We start from the raw sequence: 19782 nt of genomic DNA on the forward strand, positions 1-19782 counted from the left end.
TGTCTCATCTAAAATGGAGTATGACTTGCTACTGACGGTGTGCCTTTGCTGCTCTTGCTCCCTCATGTCCTGCTGCAAACACCGCTAGCGCTTGGGAGTGGTTTCCATGCTGTTTTCCGGGCATCTGCCTACTTTGTGGGCTATATACTGCTAGAACTTAGATTTGGATCATACGCACACCCCGAACCCTCCACCATGTTTTACTTGCCCTGAGTTGCTCTGTCACGTAAACCAGAGCAGAGTCTATTCTCTATTCAAGGAGCAAGGCAATCGGCAGAGAGAAAATTGCCACATGGTGCTGTGAATGTGGCCCAATGTCGAGTGAAATGGAGTCCGAGAAGAATGGCGGCACGGCTATCACCGAAGTAGAATCCGGTGTATGAGCCAGCGGGGGCCGCCTAGGATGGGAAACAGCCACACGGTGCTTCGACCAACGCATCATGACCGCCATGGTCTGAGTGAATTATGCTATTAGTACCATGCCGCCTATACTGTAATAGAACTCACAGTGCAATTCGTCTACAAACACCAAACATCTACCCTCCAAGTGGTTTCATCGCCATTGTTAACCAAAGGCCGAGCCTTCTCAGCAAATAAAGACAGGTTGACAACGAGACCTTCCTCTTTCCACCCAGGAATGTTGTCCCGCTTTAGCAAGTTTAAGACCAAATTTAAACCCCTGCCGCAGACTGCTCAACCACAGAAAGCCTTAGCTCATCGCGAACTCACGCAGTCCCAAGCATCTCCACCATTGGTGACTACCCCGAAGTCTGCAGCCGAGGCGGCGACATCACTGCCCGACGTTGCTCCTTCTCAAACCTCGCTGTCGAGTCTGCAGGAGCGACTTTGGAACCAGGCATACGATGAACTTAAAGCCAGCGAGCCTAAAGCAGTCGATGCGTACGAGACGATCCTATCCAATGAACTTTGCCCAGGGAATAATATGCAAAATGAGATGGGCAAGACTCCTGATACAAGGTGTCAACAAATGCAACAGCTGGTCCAGGCAGGACTAAACCGCACACTCAAGGAAGCCTCTATCAAGCAGGGAATCGGTGAATGCATGGAGGCGGTGCAAGCAATGAGAGGAATAGTCGGCAAGGCCATACAGGCTGCTCCACAAGCTGCGGTCGCATGGGTTGGTGTTTGCATTGGCTTAGAGGTATACCAGGCTCCAGGGCTCCAAGAAATGCGTACGTGGCTCTAACTAATAGTGGATAGATCATTTCGAAACCAGTCACTGAGGCTCTTAGCAATCGCAAGGGAATATCTTATGTTCTATCGAGAGTGAATTGGTACTGGAACCTGGCGCATCTCTTATTAGACAAAAATAAGGCTGTCGACTCCTCTGCTGAGCTACGCGACGAATTAGAGAGCCATATCGTCAAACTCTACCAAAAACTCCTCTTATACCAGATAAAGAGCATCTGTCTTTATCGCCGGAAACAGCTTAGTATTATTGGCAGGGATCTACTTTCGCTTGATGACTGGGTTGGCCAACTTCATGACATCCGAGAAGCAGAGAATGCCATCAAAAATGATGCAGAGCAGTACAATTGTGAGCAGATAAAGGAATACATTAGCAATCTCGCTACTACTGCTGCTTCCCAAGAAAAGAAGCTCGATGGCATCTATTCAGCTATTCAGGACCAAACACAGCGACAAGAGGAGAAGTTTCAAGACGACAAAGACAAGCAGTGCTTGAAAGACCTATATGAAACCAATCCTATTAAGGACAAGGAGCGCATTCAGGATACAAAGGGCGGTTTACTTAGGGGCTCGTATCTCTGGATTCTTGAAAACACCGACTTCAGACAATTTCGCAATAATCCGCAGAGCCGGCTACTATGGATTAAGGGTGACCCTGGTAAAGGCAAGACTATGCTTTTGTGCGGCATTATTGACGAGCTGCAGAAAGAACCCGATACAGTCTTATCCTACTTCTTCTGCCAAGCTACCGAGGCTCAATTGAGCAACGCAACATCTGTCCTACGTGGCCTTATGTACCTCCTCTTAGGGAAGCGACCGTCACTAATTTCACATCTGCGGGCAAAGTATGATACTGCAGGCGAAAAGCTATTTCAAGGCATAAATGTGTGGGGGTCACTGGCTGAGATACTCACGGATATGTTGAAGGATCCAACCTTCACAGATGCTGTCTTCGTGGTGGACGCACTGGACGAGTGTACCACAAACAGATCTCAGCTTTTTGACTTCATTGTAGAATCGTCATCATCTTCATCTCGTGTGAAGTGGATTATTTCTAGTCGAAACTGGCCAGAAATTGAGGAACAACTAAACACTGCGAAGCAGAAAGTCAGATTACAGCTCGAATTGAATCAGAACTCCATCTCCGACGCCATCACCACGTATATTAACCATAAGGTGAATCAGTTAGGTCGTTTAAAGAATTACGATGAGGGAACAAGGAATGCTGTCCAACACTATTTGGCAGAAAGTGCTAGTGGTACCTTTCTCTGGGTTGCCTTGGTTTGTCAAGAGCTTGCGGATCCGAAGGTTAGAAAACGGCACACTCTTGCTAAGCTTAAGGCATTTCCTCCAGGACTGAACTCGCTGTATGGCCGGATGATAGAATTCATTAACGATTCTGCCGATGCGGATATTTGCAAGCAGGTCCTCGCTATCACTTCGGTCGTATATCGACCTCTTAGCCTGCATGAGTTAAAGACTCTTGCTGGGTCTCTGGAGGATTTGGGCCTGGACGACTTAAGAGAAATTACTGGGTCATGTGGCTCTTTCTTAACTCTCCGAGAAGATATCGTTTACTTTGTGCATCAATCGGCAAAGGATTACCTGCTCAATGAGGGGTCTGATGCTATCCTACCTTCTGGCATCTCGGACCAGCACCATGCCATCTTTTTGAGGTCATTAAAGGCTCTGTCACAGACACTTAAACGTGACATTTACGACCTACGGGCTCCGGGACTTCTGGTCGATCAGCTCTCCCCCCCTGATCCCGACCCATTAGGCCCCCTTCGTTACTCCACCGTCTACTGGGTTGACCATCTTGGCGATTCGAAATCCACGAAAACAGACCCTAACAGCGATGTAGAGGACGGCGGCATTATTCATGAATTTATTCGGAAGAATTATTTATACTGGCTAGAATGTCTTAGTTTGTTACACTATGTGCCAGAGGGGGTTAAGGCGATGCAAAAGCTCGAGGATATTGCAGTGAGTTAACTTAAACCAACGGAGTTGCATTAAAGACGGTCTAACATGTCCCTAGAGAAATACAAAATTGCAGCAACTATCGGAACTTGTCCAAGATGCGCGCCGCTTTATTCTTTCTCACAAATTAGCCATGGAGATCGCCCCATTGCAGCTCTACACTGCAGCACTTCTGTTCAGCCCCGCGAACAGCCTAGTCAGAGTGCTTTTCAAGAAGGAAGAGCCTGATTGGGTCACACCAAAGCCGGTTATGAGACTAGACTGGGGCGAGTGCTTGCAGACGCTTGAAGGCCACAGCGGTTGGGTGTGGGCGGTGGCCTTCTCGCACGACTCCAAGCTCGTGGCCTCGGCCTCTCAAGACAAGACGATACGGATCTGGCACGCAGACACGGGCGAGTGCACGCAGAGGCTCGAGGGCCACCGCGACCACGTAAACTCGGTGGCCTTCTCGCACGACTCCAAGCTCGTGGCCTCGGCCTCTGACGACGAGACGATACGGATCTGGCATGCGGACACGGGCGAGTGCACGCAGACGCTCGAGGGCCACAGCGGCCGGGTAAACTCGGTGGCCTTCTCGCACGACTCCAAGCTCGTGGCCTCGGGCTCTGGCGACGGGACGATACGGATCTGGCATGCGGACACAGGCGACGAGACGATACGGATCTGGCACGCAGACACGGGCGAGTGCACGCAGAGGCTCGAGGGCCACAGCGGCTGGGTAATCTCGGTGGCATTCTCGCACGACTCCAAGCTCGTGGCCTCGGCCGCTAAAGACAAGACGATACGGATCTGGCACGCGGACACGGGCGAGTGCACGCAGAGGCTCGAGGGCCACAGCGGCTGGGTATACTTGGTGGCCTTCTCGCACGACTCTAAGCTCGTAGCCTCGGCCTCTAATGACGAGACGATACGGATCTGGCATGCGGACACGGGCGAGTGCACGCAGACGCTCGAAGGCCACCGCGACGAGGTATACTGGGTGGCCTTCTCGCACGACTCCAAGCTCGTGGCCTCGGCCTCTAACGACGAGACGATACGGATCTGGCACGCAGACACGGGCGAGTGCACGCAGACGCTCGAAGGCCACCGCGACCAGGTAAACTCGGTGGCCTTCTCGCACGACTCCAAGCTCGTGGCCTCGGCCTCTCAAGACAAAATGATACGGATCTGGCACGCGGACACGGGCGAGTGCACGCAGACGCTCGAGGGCCACAGCAGCTGGGTAAACTCGGTGGCCTTCTCGCACGACTCCAAGCTCGTGGCCTCGGGCTCTGGCGACGGGACGATACGGATCTGGCATGCGGACACGGGCGAGTGCACGCAGAGGCTCGAGGGCCACAGCGGCTGGGCGTGGGCGGTGGTCTTCTCGCACGACTCCAAGCTCGTGGCCTCGGCCTCTAAAGACAAGACGATACGGATCTGGCATGCGGACACGGGCGAGTGCACGCAGAGGCTCGAGGGCCACAGCGGCTGGGCGTGGGCGGTGGTCTTCTCGCACGACTCCAAGCTCGTGGCCTCGGCCTCTAAAGACAAGACGATACGGATCTGGCACGCGGACAGGGGCGAGTGCACGCAGAGGCTCGAGGGCCACTGCGGCTGGGTATACTCGGTGGCCTTCTCGCACGACTCTAAGCTCGTGGCCTCGGCCTCTCAAGACAAGACGATACGGATCTGGCACGCGGACACGGGCGAGTGCATGCAGAGGCTCGAGGGCCACAGCGGCTGGGTAAACTCGGTGGCCTTCTCGCACGACTCCAAGCTCGTGGCCTCGGCCTCTAACGACGAGACGATACGGATCTGGCATGCGGACACGGGCGACTGCACGCAGAGGCTCGAGGGCCACAGCGGCCGGGTAAACTCGGTGGCCTTCTCGCACGACTCCAAGCTCGTGGCCTCGGGCTCTGGCGACGAGACGATACGGATCTGGCACGCGGACACGGGCAATTGCACACAGATTATTAACACTAGACTTACTACAACGATCTTATCGTTTGAACTGGATAACGCACATCTACGAACTACTAAAAATTCTTTCTCTGTACTTGGCGACAATGCTCCTCCATACTGCTTTGCAGATCTCCTCCTACAACCTCCTGCTAGTGTGATCGCGCATCGTCCCACCTACGGCATCAGCCAAGATCAACGCTGGGTCACATTAAACGGAGAGAACACGCTCTGGCTCCCAGTGGAATTTCGTCCCAATTGCTGGGCGGTATCAGGATCTACCATCGTTATTGGATGCTACTCGGGTAGAGTTATAATAATTGGGTTTAACCAAAGTGGAAGACCAGAGGTATTCAGTCGTTAAAGCCCGAAATCCTACACTATTTCTTTCATAACTTTGCTTGTTAGCAACGAAGGGCCAACTAGAGTCAAGCTTTCGCAAACAACATCACACGCTTCCTCGAGCGAACATCTGTGCGCGCATAGGCGGGGACGCGGCGCCAGACCGTTTTTACTTAGTGAAATTCCACATGCAGCAAAATTCGGCTTCCGGCGTGCACCATGAACCACCAGCCAACTTTTGTCGCCTAAAATTTACATCAAAAGATAGCAAACAGCGCAAAGCTTCGATGCATTCATTTTTCGCATTTGCATTTTGTGATTCGCTCGTTTTATTTCTGATCAAAGGTTGATTTCGATGTTCAAAATCTGTTTTTGGTGATAAACCTGGCAGATCCCTGTTCGTAGGCTTTTTTAGCTCCCGCACCATTCCTCCAATCAAACATCGTGAAAGCGGCTACGTAACCCCGGTCCAAATAAGCGATCCAGTTTGATCTGAGCAACCCCGGATTGTCCACAGTTTTGCGGCCCACACGGCATTGCACGTTGTCTCAAAAAATGTCAGAACAATCCTTTTGACAACATCAAAAGCCCACCCTATTGTTTGCCAAGGCCTACAACTTTCCAAGCCTTTCCTCGTGCATCGATGACGTTGCTGGCTTAATGAAGCGGATATAGCTGCCGTAATTGCTGATTGCACTGGCCTTGTTGTCAAGCACGGCCGAGACACGACAGCATCTGGTATGCTGGCTGTTGAGTAGTCGCTTTACTCCAATCGTTCCAGTACAGCCCAAAACATGTCCCTCCCCATTTCGGCATGAGCTTCAAGAAGGTCCTCAAATTGCCTATTTTTGCGCAACCGTTCCACCTCGCATGCAGCGAAAAGGACGACGATATTTTTCAAGTCGTCCGGAGCGGGTGTTTCGTAGCAGTATGGCATCAATGTCACAAAACCCGCCAAGGATTCAGCGTGACGGTTGAGGTTGACCAAAGACTCATGCAACTTGTTAAAAGACAACGCCATTAGTGGTACGATACCGTAGCAGTCGGCAAACACGTAGACCTTTGCGTGACATAGCAATTGCACCTTCGTCTCAAATGCTCCTCGTGCTTCTGTTACCCTTGCCAGATGGTTCAACTCTGGGCAGTGGCTGGTCCGACGGAGCGCAACGAGTCTGGCCCACAACTGTTCCTGCTTCGACAAGGATCGGGGCTCTTCTGCTTTGCATTCGATCTCCTCCGCTAACCATTCGATCCCCTTCTTCTTTTTGTCTTTCTTTTTGCGAGTTGACGCCACCCAGTTGTTCCAGCCATCGCCCAGTCCATCCGCAAGTTCGGGCGCAGGCTCTGCTGGATCGCCCCAGCTTTGGAGGGTAGACTCCTCTTCCATCCGCTTCTCAATTGGGTCCACAATACCTTCCAAGTCGCCCGGGACGGTTGTCTTTTCCTCGGAATCTGTATCTGGTTTCGTTGTTTCGTGGTCAATATCATAGTCACCCCGGTAGGCATATTGCCAGAAGCACATGAAGGTTCCTTCATCCACAACTTTCCAATCCACCTCCCCGTTCGTCGCCTCTTGCATCTCTCCATTCACCAATCTCTCGAGAGGTGCAGATAAGCTAGCAACAATACCCGAGTGTATGGTAAACCCTCGGCCACAGGGACCAACAATAAACCTGAAAGGCTTAGAAGCGGCAAGCCTGGGCCTTTGTCAGTTCAGCAACGAAATGAAACGCACGGGGCCTAGTAGTGGATAGCCTACGCTGCAGTCATCGCTAGTCAGTTTTGCCGGGCGACATAAATAGATGGGTTGCTCAATGCACGAGATCGCCCAAAATTCTTAGTTGACTTGTTTTATTGTGTCTCTTTGAGACAGTCCTCTTCATTTGGAATGACCTTGCAGTTGTTTGAAGATCAGGGAACGAACTGTTCCTCCGCTGAGCCTGTAAAAGAGCCCCCCGCTTCATGCGGGCCGCGCGGGGTTGATTCGCCTTGTGGTGTAGGCATGCCCAACATACGCCAGAGCCTGAGATCAAAAGCAGCCTACTGTGCAAAGGGTACAATGTAATTTAGTAAACTACCCATTTTTCGTCCGTGCGCTGCCTGACCCCCAGGTTTTATTTTTACTCCAACTCCCGCGCCAGTGGCACGGCCCGTCAAGTAATGACCCCTGTTCAGGTAATTTTATGAAATTACCTTGAACCCCCCTTATCCACGCCTTCAAAGGACGTGAAAACTCCCTACTGCCATTTCAACAGGGTATTTTCAACAAGAGCTCCCTCCAATCTCTCTGTTACTGCACTTCTGCACTTCTACACCTCAACAAACAACGGAGAAAATATCATCAAGAGATAATCCCTTCACCCAAGAGAACTGTTTTCTCGTTAACGCTCGGCGACTATGGGAGACCGAGACCAGGACCAGCCGTTTACAAGCCTTAAGCTGTGGATAGACCATGATGCCGCTGCTCTTATTTGCTGTCACGACAGATGCAGATGCGCCATCTCGATCAAAGCTTCGCGGGCGACATCACATTTGCAATACTCTCATGGCATCTCCACAGATCAGAGAAAAGGTTTAACACAGCAGCTGGCAGCATTTAAACTACAAAACCCCGAAGATATCACTGCCCTCGAAGACGGCTCTCCTCAGCACTCACAATTGCGAATACACGAAGGTTTCGCATGCAATCAGTGCAAATTTCGAACCACTAGTCTCCAGATTATCACGAAACGACATTACTCAAAGGGGCCTGAAGGCTATTCGTGCTCTTCTGCTACCGCCCCTAGGAAGTTCGCTGCTCAAAAAGAAGATTTCGTTGAATCCGTGCGGCTACAGACATGGATCACAGGTCCAGGACGAAAGTATTGGATTGTTGCGGATGACAGCAACGAAGCGGACTCCGCTAGGAACCAGCGAGTCAACAAAAAAGAAGTGGATCATTATCAGTCAGTACGACAGCGAGAGAACGAGAGGGACCGCATCCACGGGTTGCGGGCGGCCGAAACATGGATTGACAATTCAGGTACCCCATCCCTATCCTTCGCTGAACAACGGCCTTGGCTGGAGCGGACTGGTTGGGAGGAGACATTCAGGAAGAAAAACCGTCACCTCCTCGCCGCTCTCGTAAGTGTTCCGCGATATGGATCAGATGCAAAGCCCTACCTACTACTGCGGAAAGGTGTTGATGGGCTTGAACAAGATCTCGTAAGCCCGGCGAGCGACGAGCTAAGAATTGCCCACATTCTTCGATTATTCGACCCTATGATGGATAGATGTGAAGAAACAGCAAAGAAGACAAGCCGAAACGTACTATGCTGGCTGAAAAGCGTTCGCTTACAGTCGAGCTACCCCAAGCCATTCACACTCGTACGACAGCCCTCGAGCACCAGGAAGTATCGAGCAATCTTCAAACAAGCCTTGGCATTTGTATTCCGGATATATCGGCTTGACCCTTCAATTGTACGCAAGACAATTGATGTGCAGTTGAGGAAAAAGACATTTGTCCTGCTTGACAGAATATGGCACGATGACCACTGGAAGACTGTTCAGGAAGGCTGCTCAACTAACAAGATTACTGGCACATCCAGTAGCCCCGCAACAACAGGTGTGGACACAGGAGATAGCTGTAGTGGTAAGCTTGGTTTTGGTAGTGGGGATAAAGACGACTGCGATATAGAGCAGTATACGACAGCAGACGAGGAAGACTGTGCGGATGACGAAGAGGACCTTGACGACGATGATGACAACGACGATTATGGCAATGACGACGACGACGATGATGATGATGATGATGATGACGACCACGACCACGACCACGACGACGGAAGCTCTAGTGTCAACGGTGAGGACGACATGAATGTGGATCTGAGCGAGCAACACAACATCATGCAGCGTTCAGCTCAGCAAACGAGCAGTGTGGGTGGCAAAGGAGGTCATGCTGGATCAGATGATAGTGTCAACCCATGTGAAACAATCCTGGAGCTCTTATTTGGTGTTTGCATTTCATTATGCAAAGAGCATCCGATTGACGGTCATCCGAGTTCCATGATTCTTCATTTTTTCAGCGGCATCTTGGGGTTCTCCAAGTCTCTAGATGCCTTCCTTCCTGCAAGGTCGTTTACATCGCACTTGTCGGCACTTATATACATTCAGCGTCTACTCTTTATTGAGTATGCTCTTCCACTGCGACCATATCCATCACTTGGCATCGACCGCCGGCCTCGCACTCAACAAGTTGAGCGGCTGAACTCAATTCGCAAATCATACATGGTCATGGGCTCAGATTCATCCTTTGAGGAATTCTTCACCCTTCGGAGCTACGGTCGAGTTATGGCCCGGTCTGACACGCCGTCCTTCCTCCTGCGATGGAGTGAGGATGGCCAAACAGTACACTGGGGCGACTCGAGTAAGCTTACTATGGATCAGATGAGGCTGCTGTTGAGGAGACTGATTCAGCAAGCTGCCGAGGTCTGTGAGGAGCTTCTATTCGGTTTAGAATGCTCCGTGGATCTCTCCAAAGTTAAAGATGATATAACTAACAGCAAGAGAGGGTTCTCGTTTGTTACCCACCCAGAGAACGGTCTTGCGGAGGAATATCTAAAACTGTTCCGGCGAGCATGCACTGCTAAGCATAGAAAATTATCATCGTCTAAAGGGCAATGGAAATGGAAAGCCGTCTGGGCATACCTCGCGAAAGAGAAGCAATTCCGCATTCTACTTGCCTCAATCATGTACTTGTCTGGTGGGCAAGTACCCAGGTGGTCGGAGCTACTCAATATATGGTGCGTTAATGGCGAGTTCGTGGAAAGGAGCATTTTTGTATACAAGTCGATGATAATGTATCTGATCCGCCATCACAAGGCCAAAAGATCTGCGAATAATGAGTTCATCGTCGCCCGTTTTCTACCGGCTGAAGCCAGTCAACTGGTGTACAAGTACCTTGCAGTTATACGACCATTCATAGATTTAATTGGTCGCGAACGCAATGGTGATCAGGTGGACGTGATTTCAGCCACCTCGCCTTTGCTATTCCGAGCTCAGATTGAACATGGGAGCAAACCTTTGGATAGCGCTCAAGTCAATGCGGCGTTTCGTAGGCAGATCTTCTCCGTTTGGAACGAAACCGTTAACTCCCGGACTTTGCGACAATTATGCATCGGAATAACAGAGAAACATGTACGAGAAGTATACCAGCCATTCAATAGGTTCGACGACAAGTCTGACAAGGCGTCTCGAAATGTGGTCTTTGCTTGGCAAAGCGGCCACCGCCCTCTGCTGCGAGGTTCAACATACGGACTTGATGGTGCATTTCCGTCGACTTTACAGCCACAATTACTGGAGCTTTACGAATGGGCTTCACTTCGGTGGCATGAGTTCCTTCAGCTACCGAGCAAACATGCTCCGGGAACAAGAGACAGCGCTAACTGCGTAGCGTCCTTGGATAGCAGGCTCGAAGCGATCAAACGGCAGCCTATCATTTGTGGTACAGCAGCTGCGTCCACCCTTGCCCAGGACAATATGACAGAGTCAGAACCAGATGTTAAAACGATACCTGCAAAGCGAAAGTTTCCACTTTCGTGCGGTCAGCAGCTCGCCCAGCATGATGAGCCGCAGACAAAATATACTAAACCGTCAAACTTCTTGTTGCATCTAGGGGGTTCATCCCTTACACATATTGCACCGCCCACATCCACAGACAAAACAAATACTGCAAACCTCCACTCATCTTCTTTGCGGCCTCCAGTGCGGCCATATTACACAACGAATTGTCTCAACAACTTAGGGACGCAATTTTTTGCCTCGCCTACCGGTGAAGCATTTCCTATCGGTCCCCACAGGCCTCCACTCTCTGTAAATACAACTCAAGACTCAAACAAACATCAGTATCTTATTCACGGACGGAACTTGGCTTCCCTGCACGACAAGCAGCTGGAATTGAAGTCATTCAATGTATTTCTACATCAATACTTGACTGGTAGACAGAGCAGCAGCCTCATGCACGGGCGACTTAGTCGAATGATCGAGACGACGAGGTGGTGGGGTTCGATTGGCTGCCCCCTATGTTTCCTGTGCGAAGGTACAGAGGCAGAGCACACGCTACACAGGTGCAAGCGGGATGAGTTACGAAACAAGGCCTTATCCATCATTAGATGGTTAGAGGATCTGCGCATACCTCAGCATACATCAAAAGGGGGATCTTGCAGCGTCTGTTTGTCTTTCTATGCTTGCGCAGAAGCTGCTAACACGACACAAGATTCTGATTTTGAAACGTATTGTAACAGAGACCCTATGAATGATCCGTATTCGGATGGCCGTTGTGAAATTAAGCCCATCATTTGTATGGCGATTGCATCTCTTGCCGCTTATGACGGTCATCTGTTTGCAAATATGCTTGCTAAGGTGCCGTTAGCGATTGATGCTGAAGTGTGGTTTGAACGAAGAATACCATATGATGGCCGTTGGTTCTCCAACCTCTTACTTGTGTACGAGGAAGTCATGCTAGCATTTTATTACACTCGTAATATGAGACGAGGGAACGGCCCTTTATGGAGATTTCCCAGTCATCCACCAGCGCCAGAGCCACCAGCTTATCAGGCTATTGGCAAGGCATACCCAAAATGGGATACAGCAGAGGAAGTCGCTAGCTGGGAAGCCGCAATAGGTTACTGGGAGGACAAATGCCCCATCTGCGCGGGACGTGGCATAGGCGGCCAGGACATACAACATACACTGCGCCAATGCACCCGTGGCGGCAGTCAGACGTTGCGCAGCGAGCTTGCAGTGGCAATGTACGAAGAAGGGATAGTCCCAAAGAATGGCTGCGATACCTGCCATATTCCATATGACTTCTGCGATAACTGGGCGAGGATGGACGACGGCAAATGGGACACCATCACCACAGTCAAAGGCGTGATATGCCAGTTTGAGCGCCACCTGCTATACGATACTATTATTGGTCTCTATCATTGCGGGGAAACAGATGTCGTTGAGGAATTTCACAAAGTTGCATATGAATATTGCATACAGGGAGGATTAACCGTTGCCCACGACCAAAAAACAATCGCCCTTGCATTGTCGCAACCAATCACCGTCACCAGAGTGGCGGGATCTCAATTACTACGAACACTAGTTGTATTGACAAGCGTAGTGCTCTACAAGGTGAAGAGGGACAAAGAAGACGAAAATTCAGTTCATTTATTGTAGCTACCTACATAGCAATTGCTAATTAACTCCATCAATCACCGTGACTCTCCACGGTTGTCATCATGACCATATTAGGGCCGCATCCCACGTATTAACAGAGTAGTAACACCGCAGAGCAACGGTTGGGGGCGAAACAATGTTGGGGCCATGCAGTGCCCTTAAAAGAGTTGGAAATTGCAAGATAGCTGGTGACGGTGAAAATGCATGCTCGGTCTTCCTCGCTATGGCTTGCACTGCCTATACCCTTTACGGCCCTTCCGGCACTTTAGGCTAGTATCGCAAATTTGCTGCCCACTAAGCCGAACCATGGGAATTACCACGGAGCCGCCACTGGTTACGGTTCGAGCAAGTTGGAGTACCCGCGCCGCGTATGCCACACAGCAGCTGAGAACTGCAGAAAACTCGTTATTAGCAGCTGGCGGCATTCCAATAAGCTGATGTCTTCCCCCTACATCCTGAACAAGGTACCCCTTATACGTGTGCGCCAACTCAGCAGCAGCATTGGTGACAAGTCGAGCCCAGGTTGGTTTCCAAGTATTAACATCGAGGTCAGGCAGAGACGACAGAAAGGCGAGTTCGGCCATCTTTTGGCTGATGGCATTCTCCAAGGCAGCTTTTCTGGCTGCAATAACTCCGTGATGGAGCACGGCAGAGGTCGATGCATACTGAGGAGAAGCAAGAAACTCGTTGGTGACGTCCAGAAACGGCACCATCAGAGAGCGGCGGATAGCTGCCGGATAGGTGCCTCGCTTCATGTGCCGCTGGTATGACGACAAGGTGCGTGCAGTGACAGTACGGCTACGCGCAATGCGGTACTTTTTGACGATATATGGTCCTAGGACTGGTCGGTATGGAGCGGGGATGGTTTCGATCAACTCGTCGACGGTCGCAGCGGTCGCTATAGCAGAAAATGCGGGCTCAGAAGAAGTCATTTCGAGCCCTAGTACTACCATAAAGGTGGCGATTTAACCGAATACAGGTCAAGAAAAAAAAGGGCAAAGTTAAAGGCGGTAGATGGACAATGACAACTCTCTATGGCGTTTTGTTGAGGCCCTCATGTATGTTGGCATGACAGGACAAAAAAATGGACATGGCCTCCGAAGAGCAGCCTAGGGATACTCTTTGGGTCTGGATAAGATGGAGGTAGCGAAGAACTGGAAAAGGGGCTAACCCTAGGGCAAGATAGCCTCAATCATAGCATCTTAGCAAGTAAGAAGATAATGACGACAAGCGAATGGTGAGAATTTGGGTCTTTAAAAACACACCGCCAGCAGACAGATTGATATAGCTTGGTCAAGGCACAGTTGGTTACAAGAGCCAGGGACAACTCCGAACATATATTACATGTGTGGCAATAAATTGGCCAGTCCGATACAATGGGCTTTATATGTCAAGGAGATAAAGCATCGGCATTGCTAGTCGAGACGGATGGGTTGCCGTGATTTAATGCCCATTGGCCAACCCGGAGTTCGGCAATCGAACCGGTGGTGGAGCGACCAGGGTAACCCCATTACCATATCAGGAAAGTATACAGTCGAGGAAGTGCAGGAATAGTAACACGATATAAGAGCGGCTCCATTGGCTGCACTATCGTGCTGCTTTACGTGCAAATTGCCGTTGGACTGGTGCTTGGAGGCCAAAGAGGACAGGGGCACCCCAAACCGGTGTGTCTACGTAGACAAGGTTTTGCCAGCCATCGAAGTCGCGGCCAGCATGACGCGAGAAGCCCAGTGGATACGCGACAGTTTTCATATTGACCCAGCAGACAAACAAGCTTTTCAGCAATGGCTTGCTGGCAAGAGAGTTTTCATGGACAAGAAAGGGACCAACATGCACATGTTGTGGGCGATGGTTGTTCGCAAAACGTATGGGCACAGGATGAGGGCGGTTCCATCCGTGCACTAGTAGTTAGTATAGGACAAATTTTAAAAATCAATTTCCGCCGCGGGTGAGCGGGTCCCCAACAACCCCCAAGCCAGTGTCAGAGAAAAGAAATGTGCTTAAAAGGGGCTGATTCTGCGAATGTAAACAACACACGACTACGCGTAATGTGTAGTTTACGAACCAAAAAGATATTACCTGCCAAAAGATGTCTCATACGTAGATTAAAACTTTTTTGGTAAGCCCGTATCGCGCCCATTCGAGTAGAAGACAAAGGAAATGTGGCGTGGGCAAGGTAACGCGTTTGACTGTATAGGGTGAGGCCATGTATTCTGAACTCTGCCGCGTGGTGCAATAGCGACCGACAATCAGGGGCTGGTTTACAAGGATTAGGATCAGTAAATAGGAGCAAAACACTATATAACATAGGAATATACATGCTTAGTTATGGGAGTTGGCTTTCCATCTGTAAGAGGACGCTGTGACAGATTCTATCCACGTGGTTAAAATGGGAAGCACTACAAGCTCCATTTACCCGCTCATGCATGATGCGGCATATCCATTTCTGTTTTGTACACTCTGCAAATATGCTGTACTTGTTCCATCGATATGTGACCACTTAAAAGATGTACACGATGATAAGATCTCGACCAACCAGCGAAAGGCGGTGCGCGAGGCTGCAAGCCGGCTATCTGGTATGTATCAGAGAAAAGAGGACATGATAAACTACAAGTTCCCCAGTCTAGGCGACTGTCCCATTCCGCATCTACGTGATGCGGTCACGGATGGACTTCGGTGCAACGAATGTGGGTGGATAACGAGAAGCAAACCACGGATGCGAGCGCATTGCGGCAAGACGCATGCTGGCGGCAGCAATTTGCGATGGAGGGCCAACGTACATTGTCAGCGGCTCTTTGCGAAGGGCCCAAACAGCGTCTGGTTTGAAGTTAGCCGGCAAGAGGACGTGGTTAGCAGCGACCTGACGGCATGGCTCTTTGGGGGTGATACTTCACGTACGTATATGAGGTAGGCTTGTGGTTCGCGATGCTAAAAAACAATGAGAAGTCCAAGCAGGTCAAACCGATACGGGATACTATAATACAACCGGCGATATCGAACCATGTCAGCCGACGATTGACGTAAACGACGCTGAGGCGCCGAATCGGCCGATTGAACAAAGCAGCCAACCCAAGGTCGAACTCATTGATCAACCTATCTCTTCTAGCCAGTCGAGGTTAGACAGCGCGAGGCTCGATCCAAGCTGGTTTGCCGTGGCTAAGAGCAGAGCTTGCTGCGTGCTCTGCACTGTCCGCGGGTTCGAGTGGCGATGCATGCTAAGCATGACAAGCAGCGCCGCGGCCGCAAAAGAAAGCAGGACTAAAGAAGCCCAACGCGCGAACAGGGCGGCCGCGTGTGATCTATGCGGACTTCAGGACGATTGGCATGAGACAAATACGCGCGGGCCAGAGGTAGCAGACAGCCGTCTGCAAGACGACAAGCTCATTTGCGTCGCTCGCATGGTTGCGCTTTGGGAGCAAATGAAGCTAGCTGGCGCGTCAATTGGCAATTTCGACGCGAAGCAGATGGCGGTGGCGTGTACATGGCTGGAAACAGGTGCGCGATGTAGTGAAACTTCCAGCAATAAGAAGTGTTTAGTGCTCACGCAAAATTGTATCCAGGCAATACCGACATATATAGCGACACCGGCGGTAACATAGGCACGCGCGAACAGAATAACAAGTATGAAACGCCACGAGGCAAGACGGTTATTCAGAAAAACGGCCAGATCACACCCGCAGACGAACGCGAGGAGAGTGTGGACATGTTTGTCGGGGAGGAGCTTAGCATAATCGAGATGGACGCAATACAAAGCTCTATATCTGCGCCAGTGAGTAGCGGCTACAAGCGAAAGGCCAGCAACGACTTGGATAGTAGCCCGCTGGCGAAGTCGAGGAGAACCGGAGAAGCAATAGACGAAAGAGAGTGTGCTGTCCCATCTCTATTTAATGAGGCGATAGTAGCACAGGTGCGTCGAACTGACACGGGAATGTGGCACGAAGCGATGCGCCAACACGAGCTGGATGCGTATACAAAGTGGTTAGAGCAGTATCTATCGGGCCATGGAGACAACCGAAGCAAGGCTGTCGAATTTAGGCGCTTACACAATACGTGGAAGGGGAGGTGTGGTATTTGCTGGTTTAGCTGTCGCGCAGCCAAACACTCGCCGGATATGTGCCCACACAAGAGTTCAGCGACATGGAGGTCTGCCATGCAACAAGCGGATGTAATCCGGAGCAAGGTGCTTACGAAAAGAACCGTGGAAGGAAAGGCAGTAGGATGGCCCGCAAGCTCAGGATGCTGGAAGTGCGGCTTGCCAGCTTGGCGGTGCGACAGCTTCGAGCGCATACCGAGTCGCTTCTTCCGGCCCAGGGTGCCAGAGGTAGCATGTCCGGATGAGAATCTGCTTCGGCATATTGCAGGGAGTGTGTTGGCGCATTTTGAGGCAGGGGCAGCATGCGTGGTAGCGCACGTAAAGGAGAGCTGGGGTCAGGAGAAGACTAGACTTGATAGCCAGGACGGCATCGAATGGCTGCAGGATTATAGCTGTTGGACGAATCCAGAGTGTAGCTTCTTTGCGTTGGTTGTGTTTGAGTTGGAAAAATTCGGCGCTCTAGCACGGTCCATCTAGGGAATGGTGTTGAAGGGGTGATGTGGTCCACCAGCCCACATAAGGTATAATAAGGGGGTTAATTAAATCCACTGCCAATTTGCTCGCGCAACATCAAAATATTGCTGTTCTTGTTGTTGCAAACATGTCAAGGCCAGCAGACGACAACGAAGAGAAAGATGTTGAGATCGCACCAGGCGTAACAAAAGAGGATATTTACCCATTTATTTACGACAAAACATATCCGTTTGTGTTCTGTTCATTATGCCAGAGCGGAATTATCGTGCCATCCGCGCATACGCATCTTCAATCCATGCATGGAGAGGTAGTTATAGAGCAGCGCAACAGAGCCGCGTACACGCTCAAATTGCTACCCGGCATGATCCGGGGGATTACGGAGCTCGATAACTACCAAAGACCAGTTTCTGGGTGCAAAGCGATACCATATCTCGGGTTACCCAAGACCGACGGGCTGAAATGTAGAGAGTGTAGCCACCTGTGCCGCAATAGGAGGAATATGCAAACCCACTGCCGGGTGCAACACGGATTGCTCAGTGAGCGAAAGGTTGGGGCGCCATTAAGAGCCGCTCTGCGGCGAAAGTTCTGGGTGCCATGGCGTGAAGGGGTAAAGTGCCAGCAGTTGTCCAAGAAGGGGAAGCTTAGCGGGTGGTTTGAAGTGTGTGATGATGAGGCAATTTGGGGAGACGATCATCAGCAATCAGATCCATCTTGAGACAAGGGCTGCATGGGAGTAGGGTAGGTGGGTGGAATCAGTTCAGAATGGCGCATACAAGCTATAAGCCACAACAGCTTTAAAGATTGAAAGCGGGACAGCTAGAGTGGAATTTTAATATGTGTGAATTGGCTAAGAGAGGGAAAATATATTTAAATGTACAATACAGCGTCAATAAAAGTCTGGTTTACTAGATTAAGCGAATTATAGCTATTTTGGGGGACTTAGGGGACTTGTGTTGTGATGACTAGGTGATTTTGGCTGTTTGCATTTGGGCGAGAACAACAAGCGAGAGCAGTAAGCGATATCCAGCTGACAACATGGGCAAGCTAGAAGCGCAGTCATAAATATATATAATCTGTTCACGTCTACATAGTCTTGATTTTCTTATGAGAAGCACGGTTCCACGCACAGGCAGTGGCATGGGTAATTAGTTCACGTTAGCTGGACGGGTTATGGGTTGGTTATAGGGGGAGGGCTAGCTACCAAAAGTTGTTTCGAGGGTACTGTCTATGAATTTTCAATGCACTCTCTCTCTTTTGTCCCGTCTTTTACTTTTCGTAGGTCCCGGTGCTCTTTGTCGTTTGCTTGTGTCCTGCTTACAGCTTACAGCTCTTAAAGGTACGGCAAGGCTTGGTTAGCAACGCCAACTATAAGAAGACTCAATAATCAATGTGACTTTTAACGTCCCGAGGGTTAGCGAAGCGACAAAGGCCAGAGGTGTTCCAAGCGTTTGAAAGTTGCTACTCTTAGGCTTTCGATTTGCATTGACGACGGGACGTCTGCGAGGCTTAAAGCAGCAGAAAGGCTTAGGGTAAGCCACTTCGGCCAGGCTAGGGTTACCAGAGCTTGACGAGCTTGTTAACCGCCCGACTAAGTCTAAGGGTTAGGGTTAAACGGCGCAACTTTAACTTGGGTTAGAGGCATATTTGGCAAAGCGAACCGCCAGCTTATCACCTGTCACGCAGCTTACCCCAAACAAGGGCTTCAGGGTTAGAACCCAGCAGGGTTAGGGTTACGTTTTTCTCCCCCCTTATTTTAGTTCTGGTTTAGGGTTAGTTAAACGAGCCGTCTAGTAATTTTCGCCAAAGGACCAAGCTCCTAAACCACTAGGGTTAAGGGTCAGAGTTAAGACAACGCGTAGGAGCATAGGACTGTGAACTCATGCAACTGTCTAACTTAGCAACAGTTTCAACTTTTAACCTACTAACCCGTTAAAGGGTTACACTGCTTAGGTTTCTAGGTTTAACCTTTTTTTTATCTATCTTTTTTATCTATCTTTTTTTTATCTTTTTTTTATCTTTTTTTCTTTGACTTTGAGCGAAGCAAAACAACCAGCCAATCTTTCCAGCTGTTTAACCTGTTAACCTTTTGACCCAACAAGCTAACAAACTGTTAAAAAAAAAGTGTCAAAGCTACTACCTTTTGCAACTAGCCAGTTAGTTAACCGTCAGACTGTTAACTTATCGAAACTTATGAAGTTTCTACACTAAACTACCAAGTCTAGCGTGAACCCGTCCAAGCTTAAAACCTTAGCAACTTTTTTTTCCATCGACTTGTTTTTAACCCAAACAAACCCGGCTACCAACCGAACCACTAAACAGCAAAACTTGCCCCCCTAACCCGGCTACCAACTAAAACGCCAGAAACTTAAAACCACTCCCACCCAGGCTACCAACTAAAACCACTCCCACCCAGGCTACCAATCTAACCCCAAGAGCGGGTTAGGGTTAGGGTTAGGGTTAGGGTTAGGGTTAGGGTTAGGGACGAGAAAGAGATCTAACCCTAACCCCAAACCTAACCCTAACCCTAACCCTAA

The 19782-nt window shown here is 50.1% G+C and overlaps 6 protein-coding genes across 6 annotated transcripts; 4 read left to right on the top strand and 2 right to left on the bottom strand.

The window, feature by feature from the left end:
- Window positions 1-637: 637 nt before the first annotated feature.
- On the top strand, window positions 638-5500 carry VFPPC_18322 (WD domain protein; the record flags this gene model as incomplete). Its single annotated transcript, XM_018289586.1, has 3 exons — window positions 638-1162; window positions 1222-3195; window positions 3251-5500. The coding sequence occupies 3 exons, from the start codon at window positions 638-640 to the stop codon at window positions 5498-5500; spliced, it is 4749 nt and encodes a 1582-aa protein (XP_018137000.1).
- Window positions 5501-6241: 741 nt separating this feature from the next.
- On the bottom strand, window positions 6242-7248 carry VFPPC_11371 (hypothetical protein; the record flags this gene model as incomplete). The annotated part of the gene is made up of 2 exons (XM_018289585.1): window positions 6242-7175; window positions 7238-7248. 2 exons carry the CDS (start codon window positions 7246-7248, stop codon window positions 6242-6244), a joined length of 945 nt encoding a protein of 314 aa, XP_018136999.1.
- Window positions 7249-7875: 627 nt separating this feature from the next.
- On the top strand, window positions 7876-12681 carry VFPPC_11369 (hypothetical protein; the record flags this gene model as incomplete). Its single annotated transcript, XM_018289583.1, has 1 exon — window positions 7876-12681. The coding sequence occupies one exon, from the start codon at window positions 7876-7878 to the stop codon at window positions 12679-12681; it is 4806 nt and encodes a 1601-aa protein (XP_018136998.1).
- A 221-nt stretch (window positions 12682-12902) lies between these two features.
- On the bottom strand, window positions 12903-13613 carry VFPPC_11368 (hypothetical protein; the record flags this gene model as incomplete). Its single annotated transcript, XM_018289582.1, has 1 exon — window positions 12903-13613. The coding sequence occupies one exon, from the start codon at window positions 13611-13613 to the stop codon at window positions 12903-12905; it is 711 nt and encodes a 236-aa protein (XP_018136997.1).
- Window positions 13614-15070: 1457 nt separating this feature from the next.
- VFPPC_16935 (hypothetical protein) lies at window positions 15071-17251 on the top strand (the record flags this gene model as incomplete). Its single annotated transcript, XM_022429045.1, has 3 exons — window positions 15071-15575; window positions 15628-16176; window positions 16242-17251. 3 exons carry the CDS (start codon window positions 15071-15073, stop codon window positions 17249-17251), a joined length of 2064 nt encoding a protein of 687 aa, XP_022283985.1.
- A 124-nt stretch (window positions 17252-17375) lies between these two features.
- On the top strand, window positions 17376-17963 carry VFPPC_11366 (hypothetical protein; the record flags this gene model as incomplete). Its single annotated transcript, XM_018289581.1, has 1 exon — window positions 17376-17963. One exon carries the CDS (start codon window positions 17376-17378, stop codon window positions 17961-17963), a length of 588 nt encoding a protein of 195 aa, XP_018136995.1.
- Window positions 17964-19782: the final 1819 nt, after the last annotated feature.

Source organism: Pochonia chlamydosporia (assembly GCF_001653235.2).
Source record: "Pochonia chlamydosporia 170 chromosome Unknown PCv3seq00013, whole genome shotgun sequence".
NCBI classification, from domain to species: Eukaryota; Fungi; Ascomycota; class Sordariomycetes; order Hypocreales; family Clavicipitaceae; genus Pochonia; species Pochonia chlamydosporia.